Source organism: Syngnathus typhle, linkage group LG22 (genome assembly GCF_033458585.1).
Source record: "Syngnathus typhle isolate RoL2023-S1 ecotype Sweden linkage group LG22, RoL_Styp_1.0, whole genome shotgun sequence".
NCBI classification, from domain to species: Eukaryota; Metazoa; Chordata; class Actinopteri; order Syngnathiformes; family Syngnathidae; genus Syngnathus; species Syngnathus typhle.
The window spans coordinates 5,569,632-5,591,018 of record NC_083759.1 but is presented as its reverse complement, the minus strand read 5'-3'; the positions used below and the strand labels follow the sequence as shown (position 1 = coordinate 5,591,018).

Below are 21,387 nucleotides of genomic sequence, written 5' to 3'. Positions count from 1 at the left end.
GCTGAGGGTTCAGAGGTCAGAGGTTGACAGCGAGAAAGCAAGATGGCGGCAGGGGGGTGACATCGGCAGTGATTTGTCAACCAGTAATTTACGTAGACAAAATAGACTTGTACCGCACTTCTAATATCCTTAGCAATTTTAGAATTAGTAAAGGATATTAATGGCGCTGTTGTACAGCCTATTCTGGCGGCTCTTGCTGTTCCTTCTTCACAGCAACAGAGCACTCGTGTCCTGGTTCCGTGTACGGCTTCGGAACTGGAAGGGGCTGTTGTGGGAGCGGGCGATGGCCACATTGCTACTTCCAATGGCCATGGCTGGCTTCCACGACCATCGGAGGAAGTTAAATCATAACCCCGACGCTAATGGGACTGCTGGTAACGGAAACTGCACTTCTAATAGCCGGCACCGGTGGCTGACTGACGGCAGGTCTTTGGAGAAGTTGCCGAGCCACATCGGCCTGTTAGTAGCTGAAGAGGAGCCCAGCTACACGGACATTGCCAACGTAGTTGTGTGGTGTATGGCTGTTGGTATATCCTATGTCAGCATCTATGATAACCACGGTAAACAACTTGCACTTAATGTGTACTACTAACTGACACTGTATATGACACTAAACTCCCTCCTAAGCATTTCTTATCACCAAATGTTGTAATAAATTCGACACAAACAAAAAATTACCATTCTAAATTCATGTGGATGGATACCAATACTGAAAAGATACAATGGCAAAAATTCAAAACATCTCTTAAAATAGATGACAGAACATGAACTTAAATGTCTTTTTAATTAATTCGAAATAACTTATTCATTATAAAAATATCAACCTCTTGATCAAATACCATAAATGTTGACAGACGGTCTATTACGGAATGTTTTCAAACAAAAATAAAAAGCTTCTGAGATTTGTAGCCTTGCTTGAAATCAAAAAAATCACTGGAAAGAACGAATATTGACACTTTTTTTTTTTTTTTGCCAGGTATATTCAGGAAGAATAACTACCGTCTACTCGAGGTGATTTCAACACAACAACAGCATCTCCTCGGAACAGAGGGCTCCAAATACAATGTGGAGTTCCTGAGTGATTGCACCGACAAACAACATAATAATGGTAAGTCCCTGCTCCAGTCCCTTGGTGATGACACACTGCATTACGCAATGGTGTACACAATCTTTTATTACCCCACATATTCTAGGGGAAAGTTAAATCAATGAAAATAAGAGGTCAAAGGAGGTATTGGAAGCTTTATTCAGTCTGCAATCCTTTGGTAAAAGACAATGACATCAATTGGCACTCCACCTGACATGTTGTGGTCATCCCTTCAAGTGGAAAATGTTTGTGTGTTTTCAGTGCTCTCATGCAAGCCAATAGTGAAGGTGTTGGCACCAGAAGATGGGAAGCAGAGTATTGTTCAAGCCGCACAGCAACTCTGTCGTTCTGTGGAAAACAAAGAGAGGAGCTCTAAAGATATCACCGTCTCTATGCTCGATGCACTGCTCCGAGGTAATACTTTTATTTATAACCTTAAAGGAATCCCTTTTCATAAACTGCTTCATATCGTATAACTAGTGTCATATCATACATTCAATATTCAACATACGCTTGTGTTGCTCCCCCCCAAAAAATCATAAATAGTCGTTCAAATGTTTGGGGTCACTTAGACAATTTTGTGTTTTCCATGAAACTAAGTCATATTCAAAATGAGAGAATTTTGGAGAAAAAACAACAATCATCTATTTGAACATTATTTTTGGTATTGTACATAATTTAATATAGAATAATGATTTGCGAAGCACTGTATTGTTTTTATTTATAATATACACAACATGTCAGTTTCATTGGAATTGAGACTTCTTATCATTAGATTTTGATTTTATGAAGAACATAACCCAACATATAGTATGACAAGCCCCCCTATGTTGATTTCCCAGAGTCAAAGAATATTCCAGATCCAGAGTTGGTGGTGAAGTTTGGTCCTGTCAACAGCACTTGTGGCTTCCTGCCCTGGCACATCAGACTCACAGAATTCATGTAAGACATATTTTTATTTTTTTCATCAAACTATGCATCCATCAAATATTTATTATAGCTCACAAATCCAATCAGTTGTCTCCACACTTTGCCCATTTTAGCGTTTCATTCTTATATATTAACTTAATTTGTATGTAAAGCCAATTGATGGACATGTTTCTAGTATTTAAGTAAAATCCACAGTAATTCCATATTGTATTGCAAATACTTTTACTGCATATATTTTTCTTGGATTCTAAGTATCCGCCTTTTTCAGCTCCCTGCCGTCGCACAGAAACATCTCTTATGAGGACTTATGGGATGCCCTACAACGTTATGGTGAATGTCAGCAGCGCATGGGCCAGTGACGTACAGGCCAGTCTCAAATTCATCACAAAAGACAAGTTCAAGGGTTCACACTTTCAAGACAAGGAGGCTTGAGTAAGACAGTGACCTCTCATGCCTCCGTCATGACTTGAACCCCCTCTGTCCCACATTCTGGGCTTCTCCTGGATTGCTGCGACAGTGAACAAAGCCAGGAGTCAGAGTCGATCGCTCACTTCCTGCCACCAGCTACTACAATAAACTGAAATTCCAGGGCCCTCTGCAGCATGTTCTTTGAGCCAAGAGAAAATAGCCCTCTGTGACACGTAACATGATGAGAGGACTGTCTGTCCTCTGTGTCTCTCTCAAGGCTGGAATTCAATCTCCAGCTGCTGTTTGTCACTGAGGACTTCATTTTGCAGCAACAGAATATAAAACCAGGCTTTGTGCCACGCCGTTGAAATCTAGCTTAATTTTAGAGGGAAATTATTCAAAACATGAGAGGAAGTGGTGCTATGGCAGTGATTCATTGTGTAAATTGAAGAAGTTCATGTGGCTCTTGTGTGTTCATGCTCTAAGTCATTGTGTTAAAGTATGGTTCAAGCAGTTTTGACTTAAGGCTTCACCTTGACTGACCAGACCTCTGAAATAAAGAAATGCACTGTTGTTGTTTTTTTATTGCTTGTGTGCTTTTGCTTGACCCATAATAACATTTCAGCTCTATAACAAAAATATCATTTTAACTATGGACAAAATATGTGCAAATAGTGAAAATCAGAGTCAAATGGTTGCCCATTGAAATGCATTTCAAAGAAATAACTTTTGTAAATCCTAAAAAAAAAAAAAAAACTACAGAAAATGCTGACTATATACATACCAATATTAAAAAAAAGATCTAATGTGAATATTCGGTGAGTATTCTGTGATTTAAAAATATGCATTAGCACCACAGTCAGAAATGCTCAATAACAAATTAAACAATAAATACTGTATTGCATTCTTCCTTTTTTTTCTTGACAGGGGCGGTTACAGCTATCTTCCAGGCGCTACCGAGTACAAGGGCACCCCTAGTGGTAAATTTCTTCTACTGTCCACAGAGGTCCTGGCTCTCGTTTTGCGGTTTCAAAGGAGGCACTTAGAAACCTAGAAGCCGGTGTGGTCCAACTGGACATCGTCTGAGCTCTTCAACCTCCAACTCTGATCATAGGAGGCTCTTTTTCCTCCTCCTTTCTTCTTGAGGCCACTGCCCGTCTTCTTCCATCCTCCACGAAGCGGTAATGTGCTGATCGCTCCCCTCGCAACGATGATTTCCGTCGTGTCCACTGTGGAGAGCCTTCCCAGGGGCACGGGGACCCCGGCACCGAGCGTATATCAGCGGATCAGAAAGGTCTTGAGCAGGTATGGCGTGCCCGCGCTAGCATCCTTTCACATCCACTTCACGTTGACAGTGGCCGCTTATCACTGCGGACGCTCCTTTTGTTTCAACCTGTAACATCACCTGTCATGTCGTTTTCCTGCAAAAAGATTCAGCTTGTGCAACAGATGTTAACAAAAACACGTTGCGTACACGTCACGCGGGTGTATGCATATACGCGTGATATTCAAATATATTTCACGCACATGTTTGCACGTTTTGTTCGGGTCGTCAACCTGCACCTTTTTGATTGTTTAAAAAAAACCAGCCAATGTCTGATTCATTTAATGACATGCAAACTTGTTTCTGGACACAAGCTCAGCATCCTCGTGAACCCACGCGTGCACGACTACACGCAACACAACTCCCCTCCACTTTCTTACCATCTGCTCTTTTGTCCCTGGACGATCTTGTCTGTCTTCAGGCGGTTGGACAGGCTGCAAGTTTGAGATCAGCAGAACAGGCCCGTGGCATTGAGTGTGTGTGTCAAATCATTTCATTGGAGACAAAAATCGAAACCTCCTAACATGAATTATTATTTATAGCTAAGGTGGAAAAGTCTTAGAATAAGTGACTTGGAATACGCATAAATTTATCTAGAGTGTGCAGAGATTATATTATTCTTATACATTTTGTGCTTAAAGCAAAACAGTAACCTAATTTAATCACGAGGCATCCTTCCAATATGTAGTTCAAGTTCTTATATTTTTTTTCTGCATGCTTGCACGAGTTTTTGTCATACTCTATCTTACAGCCACATTCCTAAAATATGAACGGCACTCTAAATTGCCCATACTGACAAGACACTAAGCCCCCAGTGACTCCACAAACCCTCATTATGGGGGACAAAAAAATGCATAGTCGATTTGGCTCTTAACAAAGGAGGAAATAGAGCTGCTGCAGCTACTGTAGAGGTTTCTTCCGGCCGCTAGAGGGCACTGGGCTATTTTTGATGGCATCCTGTTACGTCACCCTTTTCAGTATTTTTCTTCCGGGTCATGTTGTCTACGTGCAGCTCATATCGCATTGCCAACTTTACCTCTGTAAGTGGTCCCATATTATTTATAATTAGTTGTGTGTTGCTAGTGCTCGGTATTAATTATGGTCGTTGCTGAGATTTTTGTATGTTTGCAGAGCTCCTTCATCTCTGTCAATAAACATTGTTAATAAAAAGCAAAGAATCATCTCTTTCCTGACAGTCCTCTTTGTGGTTATTCTCTTACAAATAATAATTAATCATTAAAATACCTGCGGTTTATAGTCCGGTGCAGTTTATATGTAAACAAAATGAGATTTTGCCCTAATTTTAGCTGGTGCGGTAATACAAATTTATGATATGCATCTTTACACAGGACTCAAACATTATCGATTTGTCTCCTGTTTCTTGCAGAGATCTATTTGTGACATTGGCCTTGGGTCAGGTCCTGTCTTTGTTAATTTGTGCCATTGGCGTTACTAGCAAGTACCTGGCTGATGACTTCCATGCCAACACACCAGTGTTCCAGGGCTTTCTCAACTACATCTTGTTGTTTCTGGTCTACACCACCACGCTGGCAGTTAGGCAAGGTACGCACAGAACATGCAGACCCTTATCCCAGTATTGGAACACCTTCCTATAACCACCATTAAAAAAAAAAAGAATATGGAAAATAAATGAAAACAACTTACACATCTTTGTGTATGTCTCCGTCTCACCAGGTGAAGGTAACTTGCTGGCCATTTTGAAACAGCGCTGGTGGAAGTACATGATTTTAGGTTTGATTGACATCGAGGCTAACTACCTGATACTCAAAGCTTACCAATACACCACGCTATCCAGTGTACAGGTATTTGTATTTACTGACTGTAGGAATCATATTGATGTGGCATTTGCTGACCTTACTGACTCAAATTTCCAAGTAGAAAAATTCAATAATGTTCTCATTGTCTTTGGAGGAGCATCCATTTGGTGACAATGTGATTTATAACTGTGTGATAAGAAGTGCGGTGTTTCTTGAAGAGGTTTTTAAGTAGCCGTTAAGGGGGGGGAAAAACACTTTAGCTGTATTATGTGGTCCTAATGAAGTTTATTACACTCATCCAGATCGAGATAAAATATCGTGCAAAATCTTTGATTTATTATTTCAGCAATGCTATATTTCATTTTTGTTCTCTCTCCTCCTCTCAGCTGATAGACTGCTTTGTCCTCCCAGTGGTCCTACTGCTGTCGTGGTTCTTTCTATTGGTGAGATACAAGGCCGTCCACATTGTCGGCACATTACTGTGTCTTCTGGGTATTGGGTGCATGGTTGGGGCTGACATCCTACTTGGCCGGCAGAAGGGCTTCGGTGAGCGCACTCACAAACACAGTGGACACTTTTCTTTGACTTTGTCAGTTATTAAGTTTTTCCAGAAGGATAAAATAAATGTTCATGTCTTTTCTTCATACTCTATTGTTTAGGGGAACAAAAGTTGTTTGGTGATATGTTAGTTTTGGGTGGAGCAACTTTGTATGGGATCTCCAACGTCTGTGAGGAGTACATAGTGAAGAACCTGAGCCGTGTGGAGTTCCTGGGCATGATGGGTCTCTTTGGGTCATTTTTCAGTGGCATCCAACTGTGAGTAATAAATAAATCTGTGTTCAAAACGTAAATCTGAAAATTACTCCAATCATATGTACCGTATTTTCCGCACTATAAGGCGCACCTAAAAATCTCAAATTTTCTCAAAAGCTTTTTTTTGTGCGATATTAACGTTTGAGCAACGTTGAGTTATTGGTATATTGTTATTGTTTTCACTATTTCGAGTGTTACTATATTGTGATTGCATTAACGTTTGAGCAACGTTGAGTTATTTATTCTATGCGCTTTATAATCCGGTGCGCTTTATCTATGGACAAAGTTTTAAAATGGGCCATTCGTTGAAGGTGCGCCATATAATCCGATGCGCCTTATAGTGTGGAAAATACGGTACGCATTTTATTTCTAAAGATGAAATGAGGAGGCAGAAATTCTGCTCCACAAATTCTGATGCACATAATATATGTAGGACATCAGTCCTCAGAAGTTTGTCTGTTGAGTTGCAGGGCCATTATGGAACACAAGGAGCTGCTGAAGGTTCCCTGGGACTGGCAGATTGGCAAGTTTTGTATATTTACCTCCGTTGGAGTTTCAAATTTCCGCAAGTAAATGTAATGGGAAACAAATTGCTGTTTGTGCCACAGGTCTTCTCTATGTGGTCTTCAGTACCTTCATGTTCATCCTGTACAGCTTCATGCCAGTGGTAATGAAAAGGACGAGTGCTACCTCGATAAATCTCTCTCTGCTCACAGCTGACCTGTACAGTCTCTTGTGTGGCCTTTTCCTCTTTCATTACAAGGTAAAAATGGTTACATTTTCTTGTATTAAAATTCTTAGGGTGTTAGTTATTTCTTTAGGGTGACCATAAATATTTTCTGATTACCGTATTTTCCGCACTATAAGGCGCACCGGATTATAAGGCGCACTTTCAATGAATGGCCCATATTAAACCTGCTGTAGTGGCTCAATATTGGTCCATATATAAAGCGCACCGGATTATATGGCTCACTGTCCGCTTTTAAGAGAATTGGAGGTTTTTAGGTGCGCCTTATAGTGCGGAAAATACGGTACCTCAACTTCAGTAGATATTCATGTTCAAAATACATATTTATAATAAGGTTATTCTTCTAAAAGACACTTTTCTTGTGTGTTGCAGTTTTCTTGTCTCTATTTGATGTCATTCTTCTTGATTATTTTGGGCCTGGTGGTTTATTCGTCTGCATCCACCTATGTGGTCCAAGACCCTCGAGTCTACAAGCAGTTTAGGAACACAGGCAACAATCGCCCTACAGACCCCCTCCAGTCCAGTCATCGAGTTTTAGAGCCAACTGTAGCGTACACCAGCTTGAGCCTTGAGTCAGGGGAGGAACCTACTTTACGTGTAATTTAGGAGAGTAAAGATACTCTCCTAAAATATTGTTGACTGTTGGAGAGTACTGGTGGATATGTGGGATGCAAACGTACATATGTTTTGGCCCACAGTTGTGAGCGGGTAAAACTGGATGATCACTTCCTGCATGAACCGGGTGTTCTTCTATGGGCCATACTAAAGGAGAGGAAGCTTCAGATCCCTTTGACAAATCATCGTACACAACTGAACGTGTACCTGAAAGAGACTGAATGTTATTAACTAAAGATTTAGCCTCTACAGTGGTGAATGTAAATTATTATGTACATAGTTGTAACAGTATTGTTATCTTTCTTTTTAGTTCTTTGGAAATCATACTCTTCCTGCTTGATGAGCGTGGCTGAACAGTGTTTCTGTTTCTGTATGTGTTTGATTTAATTATTTTGTACATTTTACAGAGAAGCCATCTGCTCAAACAGAACTACATGGTCATTATCCATTGCTTGAGGTCTTAAGTACTCACAGACGGAAATGGAAATAAAACTTTGTACCGTACAGTAAATGTGTTTTTTTTGTTCATTTACAGTGGAGGTTAAACACTGAATGTAAACACATACATATGCATTTAAAATATAAGTCATACATATGTTCAAATAAAAAAATCGAAATCGACTTAAATACATTTATTTCATTATTATATTGATTTATAGTGTATTTAAAAACGCATTCATGGAGAAAAAAAAAGTCTGACCCCAAGGAGGTAACGTCACTCCAACTCTAAAGAGTGCTATTGTGATCCTGTAGGGGGCAGTACCATATATGTACACACTCGTGAAACGACACAAAGCAGTGAAGAAGAGTAACGACCGTACGTTAAAATCATCCATCTTCTATTTAGAGACTCGCGGCCATTCCGAATCCGAGTTGAAAAGAGTAAACATCGACCATCATGGGAGCCGTTCTGGGCTTGTGCTCCATGGCGAGCTGGGTACGTAATACATTGATAAATGATACATTTAAATAACATTATTTTGCGTGTCAGTATTTATTAGTAGTTTATTTCCAGTTCTCATTTCGTGGCATGACTGTGCAGTAACAAAAGCAAAGGCCGTGTGATTTTTACAGTGACGCAGGTCGTTAAAGCTTACAATGTGGTGACTTTGGTTACGTATCGAATGTAAAGTTGAAATTATATGGTAAAACAAGATGTTTTTAGTCGAGTTTGTTTCGGTTCATGAAATACAAAACCGAAACAAACGATTAATGTAACGACAACCGGGGAGCCTGTAGTGTTTGTGTTCTTACATAACAAGAGGTCTGTTTGAATTTTCAATTTGTTAATTTTGTCTTGTGTCGTAAACGTAAATACGCATCGGCAATGATGTCAACAAAGCAAGCTGATACGAGCTTAGCCATTGCGACACAGCAGTCATGTAAACAAGTCTGCAACATTTTATTAACGGCCTGACATTAGACTATATTGAGGCCTACTCGCCACCATGACAAGCGATTTAGAGCCATATCGTGACGTAATATTTGCTTCAATAACCTGTTTTCTCATTTAATAACCTATTTTCTCCAGATCCCCTGTCTGTGCGGCAGCGCCCCCTGTCTGCTGTCTCGCTGCTGTCCTAGTGGAAATAACTCAACGGTGACTCGCCTCATATACGCCTTCTTCCTTCTGCTGGGAGTGGGAATTGCTTGCATCATGCTGATGCCTGGCATGGAGGAGCATTTGAAGAAGGTAATGCGTGTTTTTCTAGAAAAAAAACACACGTGACAAACCGTTAAAATTGATCCTTCAAGCGCAACCAGCAGCAGAAAATACTGACACAATTATAACTTGCAGTTGTAATGACAATACGATGTCATGATTGTTCATGCTTTCTTTTAGATTCCAGGATTTTGTGAGGGAGGAATGGGTTCATCCATCCCTGGCGTGAAGGGTCATGTGAACTGTGACGTGCTGGTTGGCTACAAGGCTGTGTACCGCGTCTGTTTCGGCATGGCCATGTTTTTCCTTCTCTTTTCTCTGCTAATGGTCAAAGTCAAGAGCAGCAAAGACCCCCGAGCTGCACTGCATAATGGGTAAGACCAGACAGAGAAAAATAAGCAGGTAGTGAAAGTCTGTGTTTTAATTGATGCCCATTGAAATGCATTGGGGAAACCAAGTTTATTAGAACAACATTTCTATTGTGTATAATAGTGTCTTGAACATTTGGAGGGATTCTGTAATTTTGTTTTGCAGGTTTTGGTTCTTTAAGTTTGCAGCAGCTGCTGCTATCACCGTTGGAGCTTTCTTTATCGCAGAGGGTTCCTTTACAACCGGTAATTTGACCTGTTTGTGCTCTATCCACAGTTTTGAGTAGATTTATCTCTGAGCGGATAGTACATCTTAGTCTGGCTCTAAAATCTGGCAAATTTGTATGACAAGTTCTGGGAAAGCAGTCTTGCAGGAATGATTGTAATAACCTCTTCCGAACTTTTTTTTTTTTTCCTGCAGTGTGGTTCTACATCGGTATGGCGGGTGCATTCTGCTTTATTCTCATCCAGTTGGTTTTGCTCATTGACTTTGCCCATTCCTGGAACGAGTCCTGGGTCGAGAAGATGGAGGAGGGTAATTCACGCTGCTGGTATGCAGGTATGGACCTCAAACAAACAGAAATACTTAGTTTAACATTTCATAGTTATGACGTAGTTGAGACAAAAAAAGAAAATTTGCTCTCGGCTTATGTTTGCAGCCCTGCTGTCTGCCACTGCTCTCAACTACGTGTTGTCCCTGGTGGCCGTTATCCTTTTCTACGTCTATTACACCCACACTGATGGATGCACTGAGAACAAGGTCTTCGTCAGCATCAACATGTTGCTCTGCCTTGGGGTGTCTGTTATTTCCGTCCTGCCTCAGATCCAGGTAGCAACACACACACACACACACACACACACACACACACACACATTTTGACAGGATATTACTTTTTTTTTTTTTTGCGCTAATGTTTGTTTTGTGTGTGTGACTGAAGGAGTCCCAACCCCGCTCTGGCCTGCTGCAATCCTCTCTGGTGACTCTGTACACTATGTACTTGACCTGGTCTGCAATGACCAATGAGCCTGGTAAGAACTGGAGCATAATTTGTATGATAACTATCAGGGCTGTTACAATAAATGTAATTTTTAAAAATGTAATTAAACAAATAAATATGAGCAAGTTTCAGTCATGTTTTCTCTATTTTTCAAACCAATGTCCAATTCTGGTTTCACAGATAGAAAGTGCAACCCGAGCCTTCTGGGTATCATTGGGTTGAACACCACCACCCCTGCAACTGAGGACCATGCAGTCCAGTGGTGGGATGCCCAGGGCCTTGTGGGATTGATCCTCTTCCTCATGTGTGTCCTATACTCCAGGTGAGGGAGCAAGCAGTTCAGCTCTTAAAATGGACACACCCCTCGTCTCTTTGCGTAGACTGTCCTCGTCTCTCTTTCGTCCTGCAGTATTCGCAACTCATCCAACGCCCAGGTGAACAAACTGACTCTCACGAGTGATGAGTCCGCTCTGATCGAAGACGGACCTCAGGGGGACAACTTTGAGGAGGGCGATGGGGCCAACCGGGCTGTGGACAATGAGAAGGACGGAGTCACCTATTCCTATTCCTTCTTCCATTTCATGCTGTTCCTAGCTTCACTCTACATCATGATGACTCTCACTAATTGGTACAGGTAAGTAGCTGGATTGGCTAGGACTCACAAACTCACAGAAACAGATTCAGATCAGGGTTATTGTAGCTAATGAAAACCAAGTAAAAGACTATTGGAATTGGAATATTGCAAAACCCAGTTCAGACCTATTTCACTCTACAGTATATTATGTTCTCCCTGCAGCCCTGACTCCAACTACGAAGCAATGACGAGCAAATGGCCCTCTGTGTGGGTGAAGATCTCCTCTAGCTGGATCTGCATCGCTCTCTACGTGTGGACGCTGGTGGCCCCACTAGTCCTGGTCAACAGGGACTTTGAGTGAAACACACTCATTGTCCCCACCGCTTGCACATTTTAGCCGTTCTCAGCTTAGCTTGTGTTTTATTACTGCAAAGTCCATAAAAAGTAGGTGTGATTAAGCTGTTTGGTAAATAAGATTTTATTTCTGCTTTTAATTTTTTGTGCGTGTTCCATCTCCAAATTGCAGCCAAGTCTCTTTTGCTTGTTATTGTGACTCTGAAGCAATGTGGTTCCTCTTGTAAATATATTAATGTATGTTTCCCCGTTATTTCTATTAAAACTGTTGCATGCTTTTATTTTAAAATCTTAAGTGACAGCTGCTCAAGAATTTGAGGGGTGTAATCATTATTTGGACAAATGTGGTAAATCTGTAAGTGAACTCATTCCCGTCATGCTGGAACAAAAAAAAAAAAAAAAGTCCAAAGTGATCCCAAAAAGTACCGTAATTTGCTGACTATAAGCCGCACCAGTTAAAATGAGATGAAAATTCTGTTTTGTTTTATACACTGTCTGAAATATTTGGTGACGAATGTTGCCTGGATTATTCAAATATTTTTGCCCATTTAGTGTGCATCATCCAAACATGTCACATACTGACAAACTTGTTGAAACAAGCAGGTCTGCTGCTGTGATCGTAAACAGTTACCTGCCTCCACACACACAATAGATTATTGATTTCGATAGATATAATTAGCTTACCTTTTGACTTGCAACTTTTGAGTTATGGTGTTAACATTTGTTTCCACACTCTGCACTCGTAAGGTATTATGGCTACAACCTCTGCTTTGATCCAAATCAGACTTTTGAAATGTTAAGTGTATTGTAACTGATTTAATAAAACAATAAACTGAAATGGAAAAATGATATATTGTTATACACTATGGTTTCACCAGACTTTAATTCAGCGCTTCTCAATTATTTTCTGTTACGCCCCCCCCCCTAGCAAGAAGAAATCTATTCGCGCCCCCCCTCCCCACCGTGACTATCCTAACTTGTCTTGTAAGTCGTAAAATGTTGCACTGTCGCAAACGTGACAGAAGTAACAATGAGAGCGCCACTGCCCCCTGCTGTAGTAAACCCGCAATTACACTTTATTCTAGTACTGCCAAAAAAAAAGCCTGTTCCCCAGGGTCACACGCGCCCCCCCAGGAATAGCACCGCGCCCCCCAAGGGGGGCGCGCCCCACTATTTGAGAAGCACTGCTTTAATTTGACTGAAAAGGTTTTGTTGTTTATAAGATAGTAAAATGTAGTACGTCAGTCTTTGGGGCAGCACTACCAAATAAGGTAATGGGTGCAGACAATTACACAAATCCGCCATCTTTATTACTCGGAGAGATTTTTGCTGTAGGTCCAAAACCGAACTCAAGAAGTATTTGTTTCATTGAGGGTTCAGTTCCTTCAGTCTATGAAAACGACCGACACAGTAAAGCGGTAAGCTTGAGATGACACAAAAGTAAACTGTATTTCACTTCCATATTATTGCGTGTCTATGATGCCCTCGTTTTCATTGCATTAGCATCAATCTTTCTGTTGATTTTAGCGCTTTATGTTTTGACTTCTTGTGGATGTATTTTGAGCAATTGTATCAGATGAATTGCATCGAATGTACTGTTTTATTCTTGGGGAGAACAATATGGTAATGTTAAATACATTCGTTAGCTTCTCGCTAACGCTTGTGGGATTTATTTAGTTACGTTTTATGTATGGTTGTAAGGATAAGTCTTATCATCAATAATCTCACATCTTTTTAATCAATCAAAAAGTGTGCGGCGCAAGTAAACTCTACTTCGGCTAAAAAAAAAAAAAACTGAAAATATATAACCATGATATGTCAGCTTTAAATCAGTTGCATTTTGATCCCATGTTGAAAATAATGGACAACAAATACCGTAACAGACAGCTGAATAACTTTGTGGCCAAATACAAGCAATTACCAACATTCTCTGGGAGCTAACATTTCATTTAACATTTCGATCTCTTTGTATGTCTTGACATGTGAAGAAATTGACAATAAAGCAGACTTTGACTTGACTAAATAACATGTTTCCCCATTTCATTCTTGACAACTAGGACAAATTTGTATTTCTAGTCAATAACATTGACATTTTTGGAACCATCCAACATTTCTATTGAACATATTTTTTGGTCACCGCTATATTATATATAGTTTTAAACTATTGTCATTGGCATTCAAAGCATTAGGTTTCAATTTCACCTCTTTGCCATTACAAATAATTTCTCTTTATATCTGAACATATAGTATTTTACACACACAGAAGGATCATGGCTATATTTTGTTATCGAGCATTTCATAAAAGCAATGTTAATATTGCAATGACTAGCATATATTACAAGATCGTAATTTACTAGTTTAATGCATCCTCACGGTGGTCCAATTTAATACAATTAATGTTGCACACATACGATGCGCTATTAAGCAGTTTTTGATTGTTTGTTATATGAACATCATCATTTAATACTGTTAAATTGATCATGTATGACAGTGAAACTCCATATAAATTAATATGTTGCTATAATAATGGATCTCACAACCAATACTACACATCTGTGCACTGATTCAAACACGACCAATGTTTTACTAATTAGACTTACATTGCATCTCCTTTTGTAGTTACTAAGCAGATTATATTAGCTTTGTTCCAGTTGTCAAGAATGTTATGAAAACAAGTCCAAGGGAATTTAAAGAGAAGCAAGCCTGACAGTGACGCTTAACATCAGGAATGTTGCTTTATGAGAAATGTTGTGGAAAGACACACAATGAGAACAACAAACTAACAAGAATAAATAGAAGTATTTACAGTCTATTTGCTAAGGAAAGCATATCAGTATTTTCTTTTAGCTTTGAACCTGACTGCAGGGACATGGAAGCGCCATTTTACACCAGCTAGTTTGTGCCAGACTTCACGCACTTAAGCATAAGGTGAGAACAGGCATGTTGACCAAATGGCAGAAAACATTTCCCTTTAACAAAGCACAAGTTACAGCTTCTCCAGTGAGAAATGCCCTCAGTCTGTGAACTGTGCCCAGTTTGTAGTCATGGTGAAGAATGTATGAACAGGTGGAAACTAATCCTGAAGTGAACATGACATTTAACAGCTGATGCAACTCTTAGAAGAAGCAGTGCAATTTTGCTTTTTCACATGGCAACAAAGCCTCATGTAACAAGTACAGTAATTATAAAAATGTAGCTTAATTTCCTTTCATAACCGGTTCAGTGTAAAAAGCCTTATCGTTGAAGGCACAAACTGCAGCTAGAGTGGATGCAAAACAGTATTGTCCCTTCAATGCTTACACCCCATCCATTTCAGGGCAGATGGCCTGAGGGTCGCACAAGTAGAAAAGGGTCTCTTCGCTGGCTTCGGCCTCTGTTAGAGGCTCCAGGCGGATGAGGGAGCTTCGGACGGGCGGCTTTGACTCGACGCTGCTGTCCAGCAGCTCTGACGGCGGTTCTGACCCGACATAGGCGGTTGAGAGCTCTGGCTGGGTGCTGCTTCCTCCGCCCAGCTCCACTTCTGCAGGCGTGGGACAGCCGTCCAGGAAGGCCAACAGCGGACAGGAAGTGTACTGAATCAACTGCTTGTCTGAACGCAAACAAGGAATCAATAGGCACAATACGAAGTAAGCTAACAACTATCCCATATGTATGACCTCAGAGGTCAAATGTGAGGAAACCCACTCACCTGTGTTGTTTCCCACCAGCTTGCCATTATTTGTTTGGGCTGGGATCTGTTTGGATGACGTACTCTCCTGGAAACAAGAGGAAACCAAATAGATTAGGATGCTATTTGAAGATTTAAGTACCGGTAATGTATGTATTTCTGTGTTTTACCTCCAAAGTATCGACGTCGATGCCTGGTTTTCCATAAAGCATGGCCTGAAAATCCTCAAGACTGCAGTCAATGCTGTCCAGATAGTCCATTAGCTCAAGCCTGACAACAGGGACAAATCACCACAGTGATTAGCTGTATCATAGGCATGACGCCAGTATTTCCAAAGTAAAAATAAATGTGCTCAATGATTGATGAATATACCAGCTGGTATATATTACATCAAGCATAAATATTTTTAGATTGATTAATAACAGGCCAAGTGTATTTAAACAATGATTAAACATTAAAAAATATAATCGTTTGTTTTTGTTATTAGATACATTTTGATCCAAATCTGCATCAGGAAAAGTGTTCAAAAAGAACTTCACAATTTTTCGATGAAAACTTCAAATGCCCACCCTAAAGTCAGAACAACGTCTACATGTGGAAAAGATAGCAGACATGGCTGTAAACTTACTTGCCCAGGAGGTTAATATTCTGTGAGATGGCCCCATTTTCCTTTAGTATGGCGTCCATCATCATGACGGGGTCATCTAGACTAAGACCAGACGATTTATTGAGCTGAAGAGCGCTGCTGGTTGGTCTGTTGCTATCCAATGCGCTGCTCTTCGGTTGTCCCACGTCAGGCTCTTTGACATCTTCGATGCAGATTGTGCTGCCCTCTGCCTCAGCTTCCAGTACCGGGCAGTCGTCGAAGTCTACTTCCACTATTTCCACGTCACTGAGGAAATCAAATTAATTGAACAATATTTTTTTTGTACTGGCAGTGAACGTCACTAAATCATTCAAATATGTCAAGTCGGTTGACTCACCAAAGCTCGTTTCTGGGTGACCCCTCTGTGATATCGGTGGCTCTCTCGACGTCGTTCTCCGTGACGTCACAGATGATGATGTCATCTAATGCGTCAGAGGCCTTAACACTATTCCGACTGCTGACAGGTGACTAGTAGGTCAGAAAAATCAACCTCATTAAAAACAATTACCGAACCACTCCAACTATACAGAATTACTGGTCATTAGATTACATGGGGGATTTAATAACACATTTGTCATTATTTATTTTTTTCTAGACTGATAAATACTGACTTCTGAAATGTACTAAATGTTTATTGTGTCTGTTCGATTATCCTATTGCGCAATACAATCGGGACTGAAAAATATGGACTTAAATTGCTGGCACTGACCTCTACACAAACTTTGTCATCGTAGATCTCGTGAAAATATTTGGTCTTCTTTCCATTACTGTTCATGAGACTGGGCCTGCCAAAAAAAAAAAAAGTAAGTAAGTCATCAAATATTGCAATTCATCTATACTTGAACACTCACCGTTTGCGCTTTAAATTCAGCAGGTGGTTGTTTTGTACCAAGGTGACAATGAAATGTACGAGCTGAAAAAGAAACAAAAGCATCATTAAGAAGAAAGACCACGTTAAGACCCAAATTTACAGTACCTTCTTGATGACTTGCTGCTGTTGTGCATGCTTCTGCCTTAAATCAGAGATCTCTGTCCACAGAGCTTCATTCTCCCTAAACAAAAAAAATAATGTGAAAGAAATGTCTGCTTAGAGGGGGGGGAATCTGCAAGATTGAACCCAACCCAACTTTCTGGAGGCTGCACTTACCTCTTCAGTGTTGCTAGTCTGGCGTCGATGTTTTCTTGCTTGCTGTGAACACTCTGAAAGCTCGCCAAGATCTTGGACAAGTCTTCTTGTCGAATTTTATTTTCTTCGGGACGCGTGTTTGAGACCTGATTGATAGATTTTGACACCCCCAAGAAAAACACACAAAAATGACAGAGTCTGATGATCTTTAGCAGAGTTTCTCAATTTGGCTGATGACATAACAGAAGTAATTGCGCTTAAATGTGTGGCAGCAGGGAAAAAAAAAGACCAAAACAATGCAAAATTAATGAGCTTTATGTATTTTTTCTTTTTTAAATTGTACCATTTGCAAATGTGAACATATAACAAATTCAATAACATTCACCTTTCTCTTGATGTTCTCAAGCAGGTCATCCTGTCCATGTTTGAAGTAAGCATGCTGAAACTCCACAGGCCCATCTCTCTCCTGCTTGACAATGCCTTGGTCAATGTGCATCACTTTACGGAATCCATCTGAATGAATTACAATTGCGCATGGTGAACCAGGATGTGCAGCAACATACTATGGGTAAGGACTGTCATTACAAACAAAACCTATTCAATATTGTCACTATTAAGCAAAAATGAACAATATAAAATGTATTTTGATAGAACAAATATATAAGATCAGGCACATGGTTAAAACAACTCAATGACTGCAACAATTAAAATAGATCAGAATTTAATTCATTGGACAGTAGACCCTGTGAATTCAAAGGCCGATTATGGAGTACTTTTTTTAAACCGATCATCATCTTCAAGAAAAAGAAGCCTTCATAGTTTGTCGTGCATGATGTCACGTGAGAGCTCTGCACAGAACTACATACTTTAATCATAACAGTTGTATGACAAGCAATGGATTTTTCTAACAATAATGTTCTAGTACTTCTCTAATATCTTTACAATAGTTTCTTTATTTTTCCTCCTGTACAAGAGTGAAATAACCACCGACAATAAACCTATAGTATTTAAGTTGTTTCACTGTTTCCTGAATTCTCGCGATGTTTGGAGTCGTTAACTCAAACGAATACAATAATAATGTGTCTTACACATATTGAGCTGCCTGATGAAGCTGGCCATGTTGTTGTGCTTGAAGAACTTTGGGAGAATTTCCTTGGCAAACCGCTGCTCATCCAGCACCAGGAAGCTATTGCCCTCCTTTAAAACAAAATCAATAATTGGACAAATTGATGGATATATTTTTGATGAGTCTTAATGTAAAACGGAAATGACTGTTGACTCAGCTACATTTTTTAGCGTGCAGCTTTGACACTCATGTCCCTTGCTAGCTACTCTCAAACGTTCGCGTACGCGTTTAGCTGGTCAAATAAAACCCCACGTATAATTTAGAGAACGTTTAAATTCGACAAGCCCCGTCACTCGTTAACTTGTTAACAGTCGCAACAATTCAATACGACGATCCGTGTGCTATTGTCGCGAGCACCTGTCTTGTGTTAGCTTCTCCGACAAGCAGGCTAATTGCACACGTTACCTGACTCCAGCAAATAAGTTCATTCGTGTCTGCATCCTCGACCAGCGTCCACAGCTTGGTGAGGAAAGCCGGGACGTTTGAGTTGTGTTTCATCTCGAAACCTGGACGGTTTTGACGAAGTATTCTCGATTTTCGTTTTTTCCCCCCCGTGGGCTTTGGGTGATGCGTATGCGAATGTTTACCGTTTTGTGGACGAGCTTCCTACAACTTCCGTTTCAAGTGCTTTGGGGCTGATTGGTCAGAAAGGAGTTTTACGTAACAAACCTCACGTGGGATTCCACGCGTGGAGCAAGCCCACGAAATGTCGATTGTAGCGTATGATTTATTTTATTTCATTTTATTTTGACTAGTGAGCCGCTTTAATGGGTCACTGTGTGCTCATGTCGGTTTAATCTATAAAAAAATCACTGAAAATTTCCCATGTAGTGCAATATTTCACTATTGTGAATTCCTTTTCCGGTGTAAAGGGAAGATTTTCCCTGCGTTCAAACTTATGTGCATGTTTTTTCCTCAGTTGCTAATTTCTCCTGTACTGTAATCGTTCTATTTATCAATTAAACACTTTACGTTTGACATTTCCATAGAGAAATAACCAACTGTTAAAATAAGAATTTGCTTCATATTATTATTTGGTAACTTAATCTTTGCCTTAAAGACAAGATTTGGGTATTATTATTGCTAACACACGAATCTTAAGCGGGGAATTTGACGTTATTCAAGTGTTTATTGAGGCGATGCTGGCCTATTTCGTAATTTAACTGTAATTACCAACATTATTATGATCCTCACTACCAGGTGCGTAGTTAGATATCGGAGTAAAAATCAATTACTCTCAAAAATGCTATATTTCCAGTTCGTACTCCGCGACGTAAAGCTAATTAGCTGTTGAAGCAAGCTTTTTTTCCACCACACATCGAAAACTACGCCACAAATTCATTGTTAAGAGGCAGGGGTGCATTTCATGGTATGTTATTCGTTTAATTTTGACACTTCATTGCACGTTTGATCCATACTTGTGGTCATTTGCCTCGTCTGTCATTACAGGTGGATCTCCATTCAACATGGCTATAAATGTAGAACAGGAGGCTCTTATTAGCCAGATGTTCGAAGCGTATATCACAGAGTATCATCTCGGGGACATTATCAAGCTAACTGCAACCTCCAATGACGACAGTCATCAGCCTGTTGTGATCAATGCCATGTCATTGTTTGAAGCCAGTATGGAGGTGATTATACTAGAGCTGTTGAGTACAGTGATCCCTCGCTACTTCGCGTTTCGTTTATCGCGGCCTCACTACATCGCGGATTTCCCCCCTCCAAATTATAAAAACATTTAAAAGTCAAAATAAAACTTTGGTGGTGTCTAACTTTTAGGACAATGTAGTATTGCTCCAAATGTTTGTTTACATCCCTTTAGAAGTCTGTTTTTGCGTGTTAGCACGATTGCGAATTAGCATCTTGCCGCTAACTCGTTAGCCTGCCCAGTGTTTCTTGTTGGTGACCGTACATCGTGGATTTCACTTATCGCCGGTGGTTTTTGGAACCAATTATCCGCAATAAACGAGGGATTACTGTATATCATGAGCAAATCAAAACAAATGTCTTGAGTCAGCAGAATATTTTTGTGCACGACACTCAAAAAGTCACCTTGAATAAATTACAATGAGGGTTCTGAATTCGCATTGGCAGTACAGGTCACACATTGCATAATTTGATGTATTTTCATTGTATTTTTGTGTTATTTGCCCACAGATTGGTGACTATTTGAACGCCTATCCCAATGATGTCTTGACAATATTTGACAAGGTTTTGTACAAACGAGCCATTGAGTTGTCAAAGAATGCCTCCGTTAAGCATTTGCATGGGTTACCTCCTGAAGAGCAGAGAATAAAAAACACCCTTCATGCGCGTATCACAGGTGAGATGAGAAAATGAGTCCAACCAGCCATCTTCTTTTGCTTATTTTATATTTATCTGCTTTTTTCATACGCAAATATTTTAACTTACACAAAATCCCTCATATTAAATAATTTAGAAGTGTGTATAATTATTAGTTTAAATGTAATCATTATATATTAATTCTGTTTGACGTTTTCATCACAAGGTAGGCAAACTGCAAGAACTGTTATCTCACTTGTGTACCCAGGTCTACCAATTTGCCCAGAACTCACAAGGGACAGAATTCCCCGATCGAGAGATGTTGGGCATTTCTTGTCCGTCACTGGGACTGTCATCCGCACCAGTTTTGCCAAAGTAATTTCTTCATAAAAAAATGTACCATGTGATCAGATAAATTATTTGTCTGCAGAAATAATACAGATAGCATATTGTGCAAAAAACACTCCTGTTTGTATTTATTGTTTCATAGGTCCTTGAGAACGAGCGTGATTACATGTGCGCCAAGTGTCGCCATGTTTTCGTGCTGCAGGCAGACTTTGAGCAATTCTACTCCTTCGTCCCACCGGTGGTCTGCCCCAATCCCAATGGCTGTAACTCATGCAAGTTCAATTGTCTGTCTGAAGGCTCTGAGCCGACTGCCTGCAGGGATTACCAGGAGATCAAAATACAAGAGCAAGTAAGGTCAATGATGTACTGTGGAATTGCTTAAGGGATGGTTTCAATCACCGTCCCAATCATAGGTGCAGAGGTTGTCAGTGGGAAGTATTCCTCGTTCTATGGTGGTGGTTCTGGAGGATGACCTTGTGGACAGGTGTAAGTCAGGTAGGATCCCGAAATTTTGACGACCAAATGGATTCA

At 40.2% G+C, this 21,387-nt stretch overlaps 5 protein-coding genes across 13 annotated transcripts in view; 4 read left to right on the top strand and 1 right to left on the bottom strand.

Annotated features, from left to right (window-relative positions):
- Position 1: 1 nt before the first annotated feature.
- nus1 (NUS1 dehydrodolichyl diphosphate synthase subunit) lies at positions 2-2,998 on the top strand. Its single transcript, XM_061270175.1, has 5 exons — positions 2-560; positions 977-1,108; positions 1,349-1,501; positions 1,930-2,029; positions 2,286-2,998. The coding sequence occupies exons 1-5, from the start codon at positions 161-163 to the stop codon at positions 2,374-2,376; spliced, it is 876 nt and encodes a 291-aa protein (XP_061126159.1). The 5' UTR covers positions 2-160; the 3' UTR covers positions 2,377-2,998.
- Positions 2,999-3,382: 384 nt separating this feature from the next.
- Positions 3,383-8,324, top strand: slc35f1 (solute carrier family 35 member F1). The gene is made up of 8 exons (XM_061270172.1): positions 3,383-3,730; positions 5,137-5,312; positions 5,445-5,572; positions 5,914-6,073; positions 6,187-6,343; positions 6,811-6,863; positions 6,949-7,103; positions 7,461-8,324. Exons 1-8 carry the CDS (start codon positions 3,636-3,638, stop codon positions 7,692-7,694), a joined length of 1,158 nt encoding a protein of 385 aa, XP_061126156.1. The 5' UTR covers positions 3,383-3,635; the 3' UTR covers positions 7,695-8,324.
- Positions 8,325-8,479: 155 nt separating this feature from the next.
- On the top strand, positions 8,480-12,509 carry serinc1 (serine incorporator 1). The gene is made up of 10 exons (XM_061270101.1): positions 8,480-8,640; positions 9,235-9,396; positions 9,547-9,740; positions 9,901-9,980; positions 10,156-10,293; positions 10,394-10,563; positions 10,673-10,763; positions 10,913-11,054; positions 11,142-11,366; positions 11,529-12,509. Exons 1-10 carry the CDS (start codon positions 8,602-8,604, stop codon positions 11,665-11,667), a joined length of 1,380 nt encoding a protein of 459 aa, XP_061126085.1. The 5' UTR covers positions 8,480-8,601; the 3' UTR covers positions 11,668-12,509.
- Positions 12,510-13,465: 956 nt separating this feature from the next.
- hsf2 (heat shock transcription factor 2) lies at positions 13,466-18,849 on the bottom strand. The gene is made up of 12 exons (XM_061270100.1): positions 18,631-18,849; positions 18,188-18,296; positions 17,485-17,612; positions 17,121-17,245; positions 16,950-17,025; positions 16,825-16,886; positions 16,683-16,758; positions 16,311-16,441; positions 15,956-16,219; positions 15,498-15,597; positions 15,349-15,415; positions 13,466-15,249 (listed from the first exon to the last, which is right to left on the bottom strand). Exons 1-12 carry the CDS (start codon positions 18,721-18,723, stop codon positions 14,957-14,959), a joined length of 1,524 nt encoding a protein of 507 aa, XP_061126084.1. The 5' UTR covers positions 18,724-18,849; the 3' UTR covers positions 13,466-14,956.
- The window catches only part of mcm9 (minichromosome maintenance 9 homologous recombination repair factor), a 52,631-nt gene continuing 48,772 nt past the window's right edge, over positions 17,529-21,387 (top strand). For 7 of the 9 annotated variants that reach the window (XM_061270087.1, XM_061270086.1, XM_061270084.1 and 4 more), the window contains exons 1-6: positions 17,529-17,667; positions 19,675-19,856; positions 20,383-20,548; positions 20,777-20,883; positions 20,999-21,205; positions 21,270-21,351. In XM_061270087.1, coding sequence (XP_061126071.1) covers positions 17,634-17,667; positions 19,675-19,856; positions 20,383-20,548; positions 20,777-20,883; positions 20,999-21,205; positions 21,270-21,351 — 778 coding nt within the window. In that variant the 5' untranslated portion in view covers positions 17,529-17,633. Of the gene's footprint in view, positions 17,668-18,821; positions 19,595-19,674; positions 19,857-20,382; positions 20,549-20,776; positions 20,884-20,998; positions 21,206-21,269; positions 21,352-21,387 lie in introns of those variants that run through there. The other 2 variants (XM_061270091.1, XM_061270090.1) reach the window with 2 other exon arrangements.